The sequence below is a fragment of the Oreochromis aureus genome, linkage group 20 (assembly GCF_013358895.1).
Source record: "Oreochromis aureus strain Israel breed Guangdong linkage group 20, ZZ_aureus, whole genome shotgun sequence".
Lineage (NCBI taxonomy): Eukaryota > Metazoa > Chordata > Actinopteri > Cichliformes > Cichlidae > Oreochromis > Oreochromis aureus.
The window spans coordinates 28,096,105-28,111,860 of NC_052961.1; the positions used below are offsets into that span (position 1 = coordinate 28,096,105).

General features: G+C 40.0%; 1 protein-coding gene across 1 annotated transcript in view; it reads right to left on the bottom strand.

Annotated features, from left to right (window-relative positions):
- Window positions 1-1,253: 1,253 nt before the first annotated feature.
- The window catches only part of LOC116317386 (potassium voltage-gated channel subfamily KQT member 2-like), a 33,490-nt gene continuing 18,987 nt past the window's right edge, over window positions 1,254-15,756 (bottom strand). Inside the window, exons 10-15 of the mRNA XM_031736130.2 lie at window positions 14,151-14,180; window positions 12,439-12,647; window positions 9,001-9,106; window positions 5,481-5,612; window positions 3,895-3,988; window positions 1,254-3,769 (exon numbers count right to left, since the gene is read on the bottom strand). Coding sequence (XP_031591990.1) covers window positions 2,924-3,769; window positions 3,895-3,988; window positions 5,481-5,612; window positions 9,001-9,106; window positions 12,439-12,647; window positions 14,151-14,180 — 1,417 coding nt within the window. The 3' untranslated portion in view covers window positions 1,254-2,923. The remainder of the gene's footprint in view (window positions 3,770-3,894; window positions 3,989-5,480; window positions 5,613-9,000; window positions 9,107-12,438; window positions 12,648-14,150; window positions 14,181-15,756) is intronic.

Here is a 15,756-nt window from a genome sequence, read left to right on the forward strand (position 1 = left end):
TGTAAATGCGACAGAGTGGTTTAGGTGTTGATGAGGCTACTGGAACAGCTACATTTTGCATCCTTTTCTGTCAGTGCAACACGGTGGTGAAACATGTCAGCACGCATGCAGTCCATCTGTTCTCGGTCTCTCTTTTGAGAGCACTTTTGTAATATTCGAGTCACTATTGGGTTTATTGATTGGCAGCTTTTCCACCATCCATCATCAAAGGGTGAGTCTCCTACGTCTGTACAGACTGTTTAAATTCCAATCCTCTCATCTGTGAATGTCCTGTGCAGATTTAGCCAAGCAGTCCTGAGGATTCAGATTAAGATTAGCTGTGGTGTCATGTTTTTAATTAGTGTTTTCCACAGCAAAACACAGACTTTCATCATTTTTAAGTTATTTGCCTTATAGAATCAGTTGTAAGTCCTTGTGCCTGCTGGTTGGTTGTCGTTTGGTCTACATTGTAGATGCTCAAACTGATTGCAATTCTCCAGGTGCTACCAAGAGTAAACAAGCCTTAGGTGCTGTGTCACCATCACTTGACTTTTATTAATGGGCCACTCCAGTTCTATTTGTTTCACCTTTTCAACTAAAATCCTGGCCTCACAGCACTTAACAAATTGGCTGATCCTGTGACCTGCCTTTGCTATTTCACTAACAATAAACGATGGCTGTTAACCAATACTAGTTAGGCTGTTCAATAAACTGATTAGGCAGTAAAGAAATGTACTTTTTGCTGATGTAGACAGATAAGTAGGACAGTAAGTATCAATGTTTTAACTATGCTATATGTTCAAAAGTATTTGGACGTGTCCATTTTTCCTGGCTTTTGCAGCATGTGTTTGATCTGTGACAACAACAAATGATTAAAATAAACCATTTTGTTTCTAGGTACCTTTGAAGACCTTCACTTTACATGCAAATTAATGTCAAAATCAAAGTCTGGACTTAAAAAAAAAATAGGAAAACACCAAAGACTTGAAAGTCTTTAAATAACAAATTGAACCAACAAACTAACAGAACAGACAATCTTAAAAAGATGTGTTTTAAGACTGACTTTAGTTAAGGAGACAGTGGTTTGCATCCTTAGTTCCAGTTAAGGGGACTTGTTTTTCTGTCTTTCCAGAAGCCACTAAAATGAAGTTCTTGGTTGCCATCTAGTGACAGATGTATTCCATTACATCATTTCCATAGCTAAAGACACCATTTCTCTTCATTTTAAAAAAGTCATCAAAAGATCGATTTTTAGTGATGCACAAAGTTTTATTTTTGAACAAGACAAAGGTGCAGTTACACAATGGTGCTGATCTACTGTATCATGTAAAACCCTACATGTCTTTTCAATGGGTTGTAAAAAACATGCCAGCAAGTTGCTTCCTGATTTTGCTGAAAAATATGGACCGTGTATTAACAGTCTCTATTGAATTACACTTCCTTGGTTATAATGTAAATGTTAAAATGTTGGCATTGGTTAAATTTAACAAGAACTGTTCATGCTTCAAAGGTTAGCATTATCAATGGCTAAATGTGCAACCTGAAACATCTGCTCTGAGGCCAAAGAACCCACCATAACAATTTACATACACTACTGTTATAAAATGTTAAAAATGAAATTGTTGATTTGTGGACCTCTAAAATTTTGGTGTGGAAATAAGGCAACAATTTTAAAGGATGAGTTCTTGATTGCGTTGCTTGCTTTTTATTGCATTTCCTCATTTAGTCTGAAACTGACGTAGCATCAGAGAATCTAAATGAATGTTCAATGCACTGCAGGCTAAATACCATCATGTCAGAGTAACAAGTGAGAGAGTTTCACGTGCACTCAATCCAGCTTCAACGCTGCATGCCTTGTGATAACAATACAAAATGTACAAGCAAATGCCCTTCCTGTTCCCATACCTGTGCAGCATTAAACATCTGCTCTTGTATTTAATGTGTATAGAATTTTATGAACATATTTACCCAGAAAAGAAGAGCTGTTGAAATTAGCAAGCTCAGGCTGCATTTACATGATTGGAATTCAAGCAAAGCTCCTTAGAAAAATTAAAACATAGCTTGAAACCAGTCATGCATGCACTTTTTTTTAAAAATTCACCACTCTCTCTTACTGTATAGAAGAAAAACACAGTTTGACTGTTCGTCACTGTTTGGTTTTTGCAACCTACTTAACACAGTCCCTAAATCAATCATTTATCATGCCATGCAGGTGGTTCAGGAGTATTCAGTATTACTTTAAGGGGAGTTCTTCCATAGTATTACATAAATGCCAGGCTGAATTAATAATGAAGCATTTTTTCTTTTTTTTAATCAGCAAGAATCTAACTGATCATCATAGCTAAGGTTTTGGCAACATAACACCTCAAGACATCCTAAGGTATAGAAGTTATCAAGACACTACGTTAACCACGTGATAAGATTTCAACAGTCTCGCGTTACAAACTCCAGCAAGCTTTTGAATGTTAAAGTGGTCAGTGTTTAACAGAAGAGGTGCTGAAATGCTACTCAAACGTCTCATAAGAGGAACTAAAATGGCAATTCTCTTTATTGTTTCATACAAATCCACACTGTGTAAGTGTCGTCTCACTAAGTACCATAACGAAAAGGCTTCTTGTCTAAGTTAAAGAAAGGTTTCTAAACAGCTATTTAATCAAAATCTGAGTGGATACAAAAGTAACCGTAATCGAGCGTTGCCAGTGAACTGTTACATCACAAACTTAAATGTTGATAAAGGATAATCCCGTTCTTTTTGTGAGAACTCGTTTTTACCGTTATCGCAAAAAGACAACTGCTCATAACCGCCCACTTGACCCAACCGAGTCTGTATCAGCCATCATCTACAGTAAGCCTGTGGCCACGAGGTGTAATGATACAGTCATGTTGGCAATCGGGGCATCAGCCTCTGTCACAATCAGCAGGTCTGCCAGCAGAGCAGTCCTTTCTACTTCAGCCCAGCCCACCCCCTTTCTCCACCTGAGACCTCTCCGGTGAAAGACAGAGGCGAGGGAGCACAGAGGTCAGAGTCTGTGTCAGACTCCCCCTCTGCTAGCAATGGTCTGACCCTGGCACAGAGTGAAGGTCCGCCTCCGGCTTCGGTCCCTGCTCCGGCTCCCCCTCCTAAGCCTGTAAAGAACGAGGGCCCAAAGAAGTCCTCCTTGGCTTGGGAGATGCTGAAGCCGCTGAACGAGCGCTCCAGCTCCTCATGGTCAACCGACGGGATGGAGAGGGATGTGTCACTATCTACTGCGGTGACCTCTCGATGGCACCTGTGCCTCCTGTTGCGCCTCCTGCTGTGAGAGCCGCTCTCTCTGCCGCTGCCGCCCTGACCCGAAGAGGATCGGTCATGAGCTGGAGCAGGTGGCGGTGGGAGGCGGAACAGGGTGGGCGAATGGTCACCGCTGCCACCTACTGGCGAAGGGGTGTTGGCCACGCTGCTGTTCCAGGCAGGTTGGCTGATGGGGTTTTGCAGCTGGTGCTGCCAGGAGGTAGAGGGGCGGCTGTTGCTCCCAGAGGGAGTACCAACTGATCTCGCCACGGATCGACCGAGTAAAGGGTCTTTCTTTTCCAAAGACCCGTCAGAGCATGGGACATCTGCTGCTGAGCATGTCTTCACCTCCTTTACCTCCTCTTTTACCTCCTTCTCCTTGCTCTCCTCGGGGCTGTGGTAAGGCGGGGCTGGATACGGCTCCCTGGAGTTGAAAAAGGCCTCTGTTTCGGAACGGGGGATGCCCATACGCTGCACATACACATTGACCAGGAAGTCGAGTTTCCTGTCCATGCAGACCACCTGCAGAAAGACAGAAAACGGAGTTCCATCAGAGGAATCAACATAAGTCATAAAAGATTTGATGTTGGCGGGAAAAGAAAAACTTCCCAGACTGACCTTCACAGACCTGGGTGAAACATTCCTACCTGCTTTTCCACTTTGACCAGACGTCCCATCATACTCTGGTCCTCCACAGCATCTCCTTCACCTTTGGGACCTTTACCAACTATCTGGTCAACTCTAACATTTAGAGAAAAAAGTGTCATATATTAGATTATAATATGGTTATACAAGTGTATATTTATATGTATAGTAGATATGCTCTGTTTTGCCACAGGGTCTGACCCCAATTTTTTTAACTCAAGAAGTTTAGGATGCCAAAATGTAGATTAGTCTTGCATTGAAGAGTAATGAAATTATTTAAGGTGATGATTGTTGTCAAGCTGCAAATAAATATTTCTGAATGAATAAATGATGGCCTTACAGAAGGTGAACGTTTCCTGAGACACTACTGAGTTCAGGTGGATGGTGTGGACGCATGCATAATGTGAGTAAGACGATCTTTTTTTCTTTTCTTTTTTTTTCTTTTAACAAAACAGAGTCTAAACTGAAGAGACATTTTGTCTGCGGCCAAAATGCATCACTTGGCATGCTTCGGTGGTGCTTCATGCTTCATTTCCATTGCATCCTACTGGGGGAGCTCTCCCTCTGTCTTTCTGCTAAGAGAGCAAGCATTTAGCACTTCAAACCCCTCTTGAGCGAGGCCATGTGAAACGGCTCGTTAAGATTCAGTGAGCAAACGGCAAAATGTCTTTTTTTAGCCTTTCCTTGACAGCAGCTGATATCATTTGCCACCAGCGCTAACAGAACAACATCCTTAAAATGTTCTACGTAAAGCAGTCTGTTAAGCCATTTCACTTATTTACTATTGCACCTGTACCCCTGCTTTCATGTATCACAATCCCGCTAGCTCAATGAGACATGCCACTGGCTTGAACTCAAAAGGGGTTCCATCAGTCGAACCAGTAAGGTAGCATGTAACTGCTACTATGGCATAAGGAGGATAATGCTGATAAAATGGTCATTCTAAAGGTGCAGTCTATTAACCTAACCTAGGAACTTCAGTGGACTTCTTATGGCGAGGTGTTGTTGGGGGAGGGGGACCCACAATCATATCTATCCTGGCAAGGCACACAGAGACGATATGAGTGCAATGCAGAATGAAGCAAAGTGAGAATCACATCAGGTATGGAGAACACGTCTGCAATATATTCCAAACACACGAGACATACGGTGAGTCTGGCTTGTTTCATGGATGGAAAGTGTGTGTGATTCACTGTTGGAATATATTTCTTGTACATGTTAGACCTTCAGGGGATCAGGGTGTGAGGAGCTCGTTTGTAGGAGGGAAAACTGACATAGAAAACAATGTGAATTAGACATCAGTGTTACATCCAAAATCAATCTGTGGCACGTTCAGAGCTGAAGGAGAGACCAACAATAGGATATATAGCTACTGATATATGTAACAGATCTGAATACAACACATGTATCTGGATAAATGAAACGGGCAAATCAATGGCTTGTGTGTCACAACATGTGTGTATCCAGTGACCACTAAAAGCACTTTGTTAGTAGATGAAAGCTCCACTGTTATATTACGCTAACTAAACTAACTACTGACACATATTTCTTAAAGAAATGACTAATTTAAGAGTAAAGGACTTCTTGCCTGGTCTGCAGGTTCTTAATGCGCGACAGCATGTCCAGGTGACCAGCGGAGTACTGCTCAATCACGTCCATGACATCGTAAGGTCGCAAGCTCTCTTTGAACCTCCTCTTTGACACCAGGAAGCTCATGATGCTGGGGGGGAGAGGGGGCGAGACATCATTGTTAAACGTGTCACGTGACAGGAAAACAAATGACCAGATCACAGCAGACATTTCAGAATAACTCCCAAAAATTCTCCTGCTCAAAACAAACAAAAAATGCAATGCGGATTAAAATGCAAATGAAATATAACAAATCAAAGGTTTATTTATTTAAATGATTAATGCTTTAGGAAAATATGATTGGTACAAACTGAATGCACACCAAATAAAGTCATTTGATCACATTGATCAGATAACATTTTACACTGTACGTATGTAACAGAATTATATGGAAAATTTACATGTAACCAACTTAAAACCAACATTTTGGGCATAAATTTTTGGTAGCTGATGGTTGTCATCCATTTTGCATTAAATATATATTTTGTCTCTCAAATATCCACAAATGTGTCCTTTGGCAACTGTAATGCATGAGGTGAGACAGGTCTTTCATTCCCAACTTGTGAAACGGGGCCTTTTGTTTTTTTACAAAATGTCATTTTTGTAATATGTAGCGTAAAGTTGTGAAGAGCTCTATTTTAAACCACTTTTTTTTAACATAACCAAGCAGTTTATGATGACTAATCCTAAACCAATAGTTTTTGCTGCCTTCTGAATCACCACCACCTCCACATCCTCCTAATGAGACCAGTTATTTCTCAGCATCTAATATCACTGAGGCTGATGCATCGAGGCACCAGCGTCAAACGACACATCATGCACATCTCTGGACATCAGCAGCAGCTGACACCCCGGCATGGCAACCAGTGTTGGTCAAGTTCCTTGAAAATAGTAATTAGTTACTAATTACTGATTACCTCTCCAAGAAAGTAATCCCATTACTGATTACTTATTTTCAAAAGTAATTAGTTACTTTTCAAAACATGATACACAACCTGAATACATAATAAAGCAATAGACCTTTCAGCCCAATTCTATTTTTTTTGCATAATGCATCATATAAAATTGAATCAAATGAAAAAGTCTCTTTTTAAAACTTGTCGTAATCTTTTAACTTCATGCACATTGCATCAAGCAAAAATTAAATTATATGCAACTGTCTTTGACTTGAAAACAGTAGTTGCATATAATTTAACATTATATGCTAAATTATATCAATTTAGCATTTAAATCTATTTAAATGCTAACATTTAAACCTATTTTCTGGATTTTCCAGAATATAAAATAAAATCATTTTTTGTGTTTACACTCACTCTTTCAAATAGATGCAAGCAAAACGCCGCAAAAAATAAATGAATCAGAGATTCAGCAGCACTATATCCTGTCACTCTTAAGTTTATTTTCACCTGTTTAGCAGGAGTGGGGGAAATGGGAAAGTAACAGTAACCTAATACATTTTTTGCTATTGTAATCCCTTTACTCGTTAATTGAAAAAAGTATTTGAATTACAGTATAGCATTACTGCCCATCTCTGATGGCAACACATTAGTCTTGATAGTGTCACCACAGGCCAGTGAGAAAAATACACTAAACGGGAAGCAGTTAAATGGATTTTTTTGGTAATTTTAAATTTAAACAATTACTTTTCCCACTGTGACATGTAAAAATCTCCCCCAAAAAGGCTGTAATGAATATGTATTGTAACTTGGTGTTAACCCTTTTAGGAGCACCATAGAACAAGTCTGCCAGAGATTGTCTTTTACATTTTGTTAAAAGAAAATTGTACATAATGTGATCAGCTACATGAAATGTGCTCTTTTTTGGATCACTAAGCAAACCACATGTCTACGTGACTTTTCACCTAATAACTCTTGTGATGATGAACTTATTCAGCTACTAACCGCTTCCTGTTTTCAGACAACATTCAGATGTAGAAAAGGGAAAAACCCGCTGCTCTGAGTGATGCTGTTATCTTTGTATACACACACACACACACACACACACACACACACACACACACACACACACACACACACACACACACACACACACAGACAAGTATAAATAAAGCACGCAGACAGTGATGAGACGCAGGTCTTGCGTTCCATGACTGCCCTCGCGAGTAAAGACAACTGCAGTGTTTGTGTTTTCTAACTCAGGTGTCTCAGCTGAAGAACTACGGGGTGATTTTTAAAAATCCCCTGTCACATTTTTACATGCTGTAGTGCCATTTTAAGTGCAATAAACTACAAAGAAACTGAAAATCATTTTTGTTTTTTACACATTTTTCTAGTTACAGAAATTTCAGAGGTATATCCCTCAAAACTGCAAACGCAAAACAGTTGCACAAAATACTTTCCAACCACAGGAAATTTATTTTGAGTGTCTTTATAATTTCATTTTTGAGAAACACAAATTTTTGTGAACTGCAAAACCCCCCCAAAATAGATAGGATCCAGCCCCTGAATTTAGACACAGCTAACATGATGACTTATTCCAAATAGGAAGTGCTATGGAATTTTGCAAAGCCATTAGTGGAAGGAAACGGTGACCTGGGACATTTTAAATCCATGACATCTAAGTACAACTCCGTTTTCATATGCAAAAAAATAATTGCTCTAGCTTATTTGGTTGTTCTACTGGTGTTCTGGGAATCCATCCTACCTCACAGAAGTCAGAAGTCACTGTCAAATTGTCCTACGGGTAGGACAATTTGCCAAAGTAGGACGGTTTCTCAGAACACTGGGATTTAAAAATTGTTATGCAAATGGGATCATGGGCACTCCCGTAGGCTTAGAAGGCTTTTAAACAAGCTCATCTCACTTTAAGTACATTTAGCCAGCACAACAGAGCCAGCAGTGCATGGGCACAAATATTTTGAAAAAGCACTGAATTGAAATGTTTTTGGGGAGTTTTTTTTTTTTTTTTTCCAAATTATTTATGTTAGTTAATTATTTTGGCCATCAGTCCTGTTTGGTGTTTTTCCCAGCTCAAATGTAGCTTGGGGATGTAGCTAGGGGACTGGCCATGCAAGTAAGCATGACTGGTCCCAAAGACTTTAAAAATCATTTGGATAAATTTACAGCAAACAGTCTGTGTTATCATACGTAACAGAAGTAACTAAGTATATATTTCATATATATACACACATATATATATATGAAATATAATAAAATCTTTAAAAGGTTTTATCACAGCTCTCGTAAATGTCCTCTGGTGAATGGTCAAAAAATTCTACCACTGTGTATAATAACCCTAAATTGACATCTGTAAACATGTGTGAACTACAAGGTGACCTTCCACATTCTAGCTAATAGTCGATCATTGTGCATTATTTATTATTATTACTCCTAATACGCCTACTTCTTTAAACACTGAAATAGCTACACCGATGACCACAGATAACATATATTATTTTTATAGTACATGAAATAACCAATCACAGAACCATAAAAACCTCTTATTCAGAGAGTCCTTACCAGATTGCTCTGATTGCAACTTTCAAGCCTGGTGGTAACTCTTGAGTGAGGAATTCACAGTGGCAGCTCTTATCATCACCAATTTCCTCTCCCGGCAGGCTTGCCTCTAGAAAGCAAATGCAAGGACACTCTTTTAAAAAAATATTACATCTGCTTCCGCATGACAAACGTCACCAGCAGAAGCAGAGCAGAGCCGTCGCTTTCAGCGCCAAAGGTGCAAGTGTCCGTGTTACAGTTGGTCTCAAGCCATTTAGCCAGTTTGGGAGTGTGTGAGCAAGCTTCATGGGACGACAGGTAAAAAGACTCGGTGCAGAATTGAAGGATAGTGCTGAGGTGATAAAGCTTTACTGTAACCTTCAAAGACAGGTACTCTCTTCCCACCACCAATTACAGATTAGCACTGTAGCATGTTTTGAAACACTGGAAGGCTGGTCTACAGAATTTAAAGCATATTGCATGGAGTTGTCAAGGCCTAATTAGTGGAAATCAGAAATTTTCTGAGAATCTGGTAGGGAAAGTGAGGTCTCCTCATGCAACCTAAAGCAGGGTTTGGGGGCATTATGTCTCTGGGTCAGTTTTGGATAACCTTGGCACCACTTGACTTGAACCCGTTTAGCTTAGCCTACTGCTACCATAAATACAAATGTATTATATGAGGTGCTCTAACAATCATAACAAGTAAATATGGAATAATTAGTTCCATGGGAGTTCTCTGCTAGACTCATGCCCTCAGTCATCACAGTGAGAAAAACAGCATAACAAAGGGTTCATGTCAAGTGAACATATCTCAGCAGATATCAGCATGCAGGTTTCTCAGACTGGGTGAAGCTGACTTGTCTTTGGATAATTTTCCCTATAGAAGTCAACCAACAAAATATCCCAATGCCTTACTTATTAAACCTTCAATTGCTGCAAAAAGAGAGAGAGGAGAGACATGGGAAAAGATTTGTTATGGATTCTAACAGGATGAAAATGGCAGACAAATCAATTCCAAACATGGAAAACTGTGGAGTCTACTGAATGGTTTCTGGATCATGTTTGAATGGGATGGTCTCTCTTCTCTTAGATTTAAGCTTACCAACTATATATGTTTCAAAGCTTTATATAACATGTATGGTAAACTATACAGCTAGACATTATAGACTATGTTACAGTCTTTACTGAAGACATGTCATGATGACTTGTCTAACCTGGAGAACTCTTCAGTCCAAAGTCTTCGTCCTGCATTTCAATCAGCACTTAAACATGCCATGAAGTGAAAGAAGAAAGACAGCTAATGAGACTTGGTTCACATTGCTTAACAAAAAGCAAAGAAATGGAGAGAGAAGAGAAATATTCTGCTGATAGTGACACAGTGGCGTTGATGACACATGGATGCAGTGGGACTGTCTAGCACTAAATGATGACACCACACCACATCATCCAAAGTGACGGTCTCCTGAATGTGTTCTTAAAAATTTGGCATTGATTTGTCATAGAAGTGACAAATTTTTGTATACATGAAGGGAACATACATGTCTGCATGATAACTCAGCTACAGTCTCCACATTGATTGCAACTCAAAGAGGTTTTGACAGTAACTTCTAAACTCACACAGCTGGTGAGCTGCTGACCTGGCACTGCTCTGCTATGTGTTCACTGGCAGCAACTGAATGTTTGTCAGATAAACTGTTGATCACAAACAAGTTTTGCCAAAGTATTCTGTGGCTAAAAGTTTACTCGTCATGGGCATGAATGTCATGGTAAGTTTGGGCTTTTCTTGATTTCGATAAACTGTTCTTTTTCTAAGGTGAAGTGATTGTATAGCATATAACGCTATACTTGGTAGCTATCACCAAGCTTATGATATAATTGTGTCTGGATATTTAAACTTGTTTGTTTCCTGGTATGGACCTTATGGCTTTTAACTAGAATTCCCAAATTTTCAATAAGCTTGAGTTTGGGGCTTTTGGAAGTATATTCAAAAAGCTTAATATCTTAATGTAATGTTAATACAACTGAAAAATTTAGAGGCAGTCCTCATTTATTCATTTTATTCATCCTTTAAAGTACCAGTACTGCTGGCAGCAAAACAGCTACAGAGCATGATGCTACTGCCACCATGCTTGACAGCTCATACAGGGTTGTTAGGTTTGAACACCTCACCTTACATCTCTTGTCACTGGGGCCAAATAGCTCAATCTTTGTCTTGTCTGACAATAAAACCTTCCTCCAGAAGGCATTTAGCTTGTCCATGTGGGCAGCTGCATATTTCAGTTGAGCTTGATGGGCTTGATTTTGGAACAGGAGCTTCTTCTTGGTTGGTACCCCCTCAGTCCACAGTGATGTAAAACTTGCTTCACTGTGTACCTTACAGAAGTTTCCAGTTAATGTCTGGCTTGAGCCTTTGTGGTTCCTGGGCTGTTCAGGAACATGCTAACTAATTTCCTCTTGTCTTATCTGAGGGTGACAGTTTGGGTCTTCCTCTGGACCTTAGAAAACTGGCGACACGTCTGAATAACTTGTACTTACATACAGTTGTTTAAACCGATTGTCCTGGAATCTGCAGGTGTTTAGAAATGGCCTGTTAAACTTCAGGAATGGACAAATCCCTAACGATCAACTCTACTGAAAATTTGTGTGCTATGCTCAAAAGCCAGGTCCATGCTTGGAAACCAACATGTTTAAATAAACTCTACCAATTCTGCCGGAAGCTTGTTGATGGCAACCAAAAGCATCTGGTCAAGGTGCAACTTCCCAAAACATTTAGCCAAATATTAGTTGAGGTGTATGTATACTTTTGACCCCGTGTGGATCTTATGCATCCAATTCTTTTAAGAAAAAGTTATTATTGATGTATCCTGTACAATATTGGACCTCAGAAACAGAACAGTTGAGAAAAAACATTAAAAACACACACTTACCATTTATGCCCATGATGAATGTATGTATACTTCTGGCAATGATTGTATATTGAGCTAGTGTTACTACTAGTGTTATAGTTACATAAGATTTAGTTAGTTTTGTTTTCAGTTTTCTTTAATATAAATCATTTTGACTCCTAAAGTTTGGTCTCTGAACAAATAGCCAAGGTCATACTGGCTCAAACGAATTCCTGGACATTTTGGGAAGCGCACTTAACTTGAATTCTTCTGGAACGTTAGATATCACGTTTGTGTATGCAAGCTAAATGTGAAGCCGGAGCGCAGAGATGAGACACAGGAGGAAGCAGCAACCCGCTCACCTCTGCTTCCAGGCTGCATACAAAAGCTAGGGCCTGCCATTTTCTACAGGTTTCTTGATGGTTTGAATACAGTTTCTGAGGTTTCCCACCTACAACAATAGAATTCTCCAAGACTCTATACTGTATGGCTGTGTATTCAATTATACAACACAACACTACTACACTCATTATAATTCTGGTCAGATGAGGTTCTGCACTCTGCACAGTTCCCTCACCCTCTGAGTTTTTGCGCGAGATGCTGCCCCGAGCTTTGAAGGCATTTTTTGCCCCTCGGTTCTTGTCGGTGAAGCTCGAGCTCTTGGTGACCTTGCTGGGGCTTGCTTCAGCACCATCATCTGCTCCACCTGGAGACTGGGCCTTCCCCTTGGACACAGGAGCCTTAGAAGGACTGGGAAACACTTTGTCCTTCAGACTCGGCTTCCGACTAAAAAAGGAAGTAACAATACAGTAAATTAAGCCTGTCTAACTGGGCATTTATCAGCATCATTTTAATGAAAGACTACCTGTAACTAAATGTCTGTATTCTACTGCGTTTAAGCCCTAGCTTGTGAATTTGTAGAATTCATCTGCAATGTGATAATAAATCTTACCTCAGCAGAAACGCAAAATGGGCAATGTCCTACAGCAGAAGGAGCCATGTCCACAAACGAACATAGTGGAGCATTCGGTGGGTCAGGCAAGCAGCGGGAAGCTACAAGCAGGCATGCATGGGAAGCAAAGTGACACTGTGCGTCTCAAAAGGAAGAGCTGTGGTCTGGCTCTATGCAAAAAAAGTGAACACAAATCATGCAACAAAAAAATAAAATCATCGTCGTATGGCACATGGTAACCATTAGGTAATCAGCAATATGCACCTTGCCTGCTGAACGGGGCTGAGTGGGCAAAAAAGACAGCCAGCAAATCAACTGCAAGACGTTACTAAACAGAAACCATAAAACAAGGATGTAAATCTGCGCCTTTCCTGGGGAAAGGGTAAAAGTTAGAAATAGCTCTTTGTTGCTTTTACGTGTAACTCTCCTCATGTAGACATCAGAAACAGAGCTGCACTACACTACAAATAGTAACAAGTTGGATTGTGTACTTTCCGTAGTGCTACATGTCCTCATTCTGTGACTCCTCTACCTTTACTTGCACTTGCAGAAGAAAAGAACATTTGTAGGAATAGAAGGTGACACACAGACTTGCAGTGCAGTTGTTAGTATCTGTGCAGCAACTATACCTAATAGCTCTCGGACAGCACCCGCAAAGTCTGTCTTTGTGTGCATTTTCATTACTGGAGTGGTGGGCAGTAGGGGGAGACACAAAAAAGATAAAATAGAAGTGGGTAGAGTCACAAAAACAGCAGTGTGTGCCAAGATGCCAGTAACGCTTTACTGTGACTGTAATTTATTGCTCATTTAAAGAATAAAATTTTTTGGTTTTATTCATTTTGCCATTTAAATGATTGTCTGATTTTACACGTGAGTCCAAAATATGCAATTGGATTATAAGGAGGTTTGTCATTCAGCCACGATAAAGTGTTACCACCTTGTCAATAGTTACACTTGTTTTCTGTGTTAAAAAACAGAGTGATAGAAAAATCAAGCAAAAGTGTTCAAAATCACTTTTTCCCAAGGTGATGCTGAAAGGTAGACTATCAAAGAACAGCATATCGGTTAATATTTAATAAAGCTGCCAGTTGGGAATGAGGCCAAAGTGAGCTGATCTTTGAGCACCATGTGAGCAAATGCAGCGTGACCGTTCTTGAAGGAGGCACTTAACACGCAGCCACACCCATGTCCGACACACAAACACACACAAACCCCCACTCTCGCACACTGATGTACAGTAAGCACACTCCCCCAAGAAGAGTGTCTCAGCAGCAGCTAAGAGCAGAATTGAAGAGAAGGCAAAGGAAAGAGGCGAGAGATAAAACCAGATCACAGACCTGGGAGAGGTTTCTGTTTGTGACTCCTTCCTGTGAGCAGAAACGGCATAAATGTTACACAATGTGAGATACAAGTTATGGACATGGATGAAAATTATCTGTAAAAACCTGAAAAAAATAAATATATATGTTACCACACGGGGGCAGTGGAAACAAGTTCTAAACAACAGCAACAGTTGCCTGCTTACACTGAATGATGATCTTTCATATTTTTATTAAGATTAAATTTTGTGATGAGTGTCCAGTATTTACTCACTCTTCTGCAATGGTTTTTGTCTCCACTGACAAAAGAAACCTTAGGCTATTAAGTAAATACAAAAGGTAAATGGACTGGTTCTTATATAGCACTTTTCTACCCTGCCTGAGCACTCAAAGCACTTCATTCACATACAAGCACTTTTTTCTATTTTTTCAAACCAACCAAAAAGTTGACACATTTTCTCTTAATATGTAAAACCACAGTGAGCTGCATAACACGAGTCGAACAGGTATTCCTCCAGGATCAAACCTGGACCTTTATTGTTAAGATTTTGCATTTGTAGGCCATTTGTAAGGTGGCCCTGAGAGGCCAAACAGACTGCAACTTAGGAAAACACCAGCAATAAGAAAAACGCACAAAACACAACAGAAATAGAAAAAAACAAAACAGAAATAGGAAAAAGCAGATTTCCCGAAAGCACAAGGGAAGTGTTTCTGGGGAGACAATAACCCGACGGACCAGTTGCAGGAACCAAAATATGCTAAGAATTGCGCTGGGAGACAGTTAAAAGAAGTGGAGGATCTATCGGTTTTGTGAGGAAAGAAAAGATGAGACATAAGTGTGTTAGCCTAACTATTAGCCTAAAAATCCGTCATCAGTATTATATGAATCATGATAAAACATACCTACCATGTTTTGGGTTCCTGGAACTGGTCCGTCGGGTTATTGTCTCCCCAGAAACAATTCCCTTGTGCTTTTTGAAATCTGTTTTTTCCTATTTTCGTTGTTGGTTTTTTTTATGTCTGTTGTGTTTTGTGTGCTTTTGCAGCATTTTTCTTATTGGTGGTGTTTTCTTAGGTTGCAGTCCGTTTGGCCTCTCAGGGCCACCATACATTTGTTAGGCATACCTGTTCAACTGCTTGTTATCGCAAATATCTAATCACACTGCAGCAATTCACTGCATTGTGGCCAAAACATCCTGCTGACATTCAAACTGAGCATCAGAATGAAGAAGAAAGGTGATTTAAGTGACTTTGAACATGGCATGGCTGTTGTGTCAGACAGGTGGGTTAGAGCATTATAGGAACAGGATCTGCTGGGATTCTCCCCACACAACCGTCTCGAGGGTTTAGAGAGAACGGTCTGAATATATCCAGGGAGCAGCAGGTCTTTGGGTGAAAATGGCTCAGTAACTGAGTTAATTGATAGTAACTTAAACAACCACTCGTTACAGCCAAGGTATGCAGAAGAGCGTCTTTGAATGCACAGCACGTTGAGCTTTGAGGTAGATGGGCTACAGCAGCAGAAGACCACACCTGTCAACAGGAAACTGAGGTTACAATTTGCACAGGCTTACATCTTCTGCTTCCAGCAGGATAATGAGCAACATCACAAAGCTCAAATCAT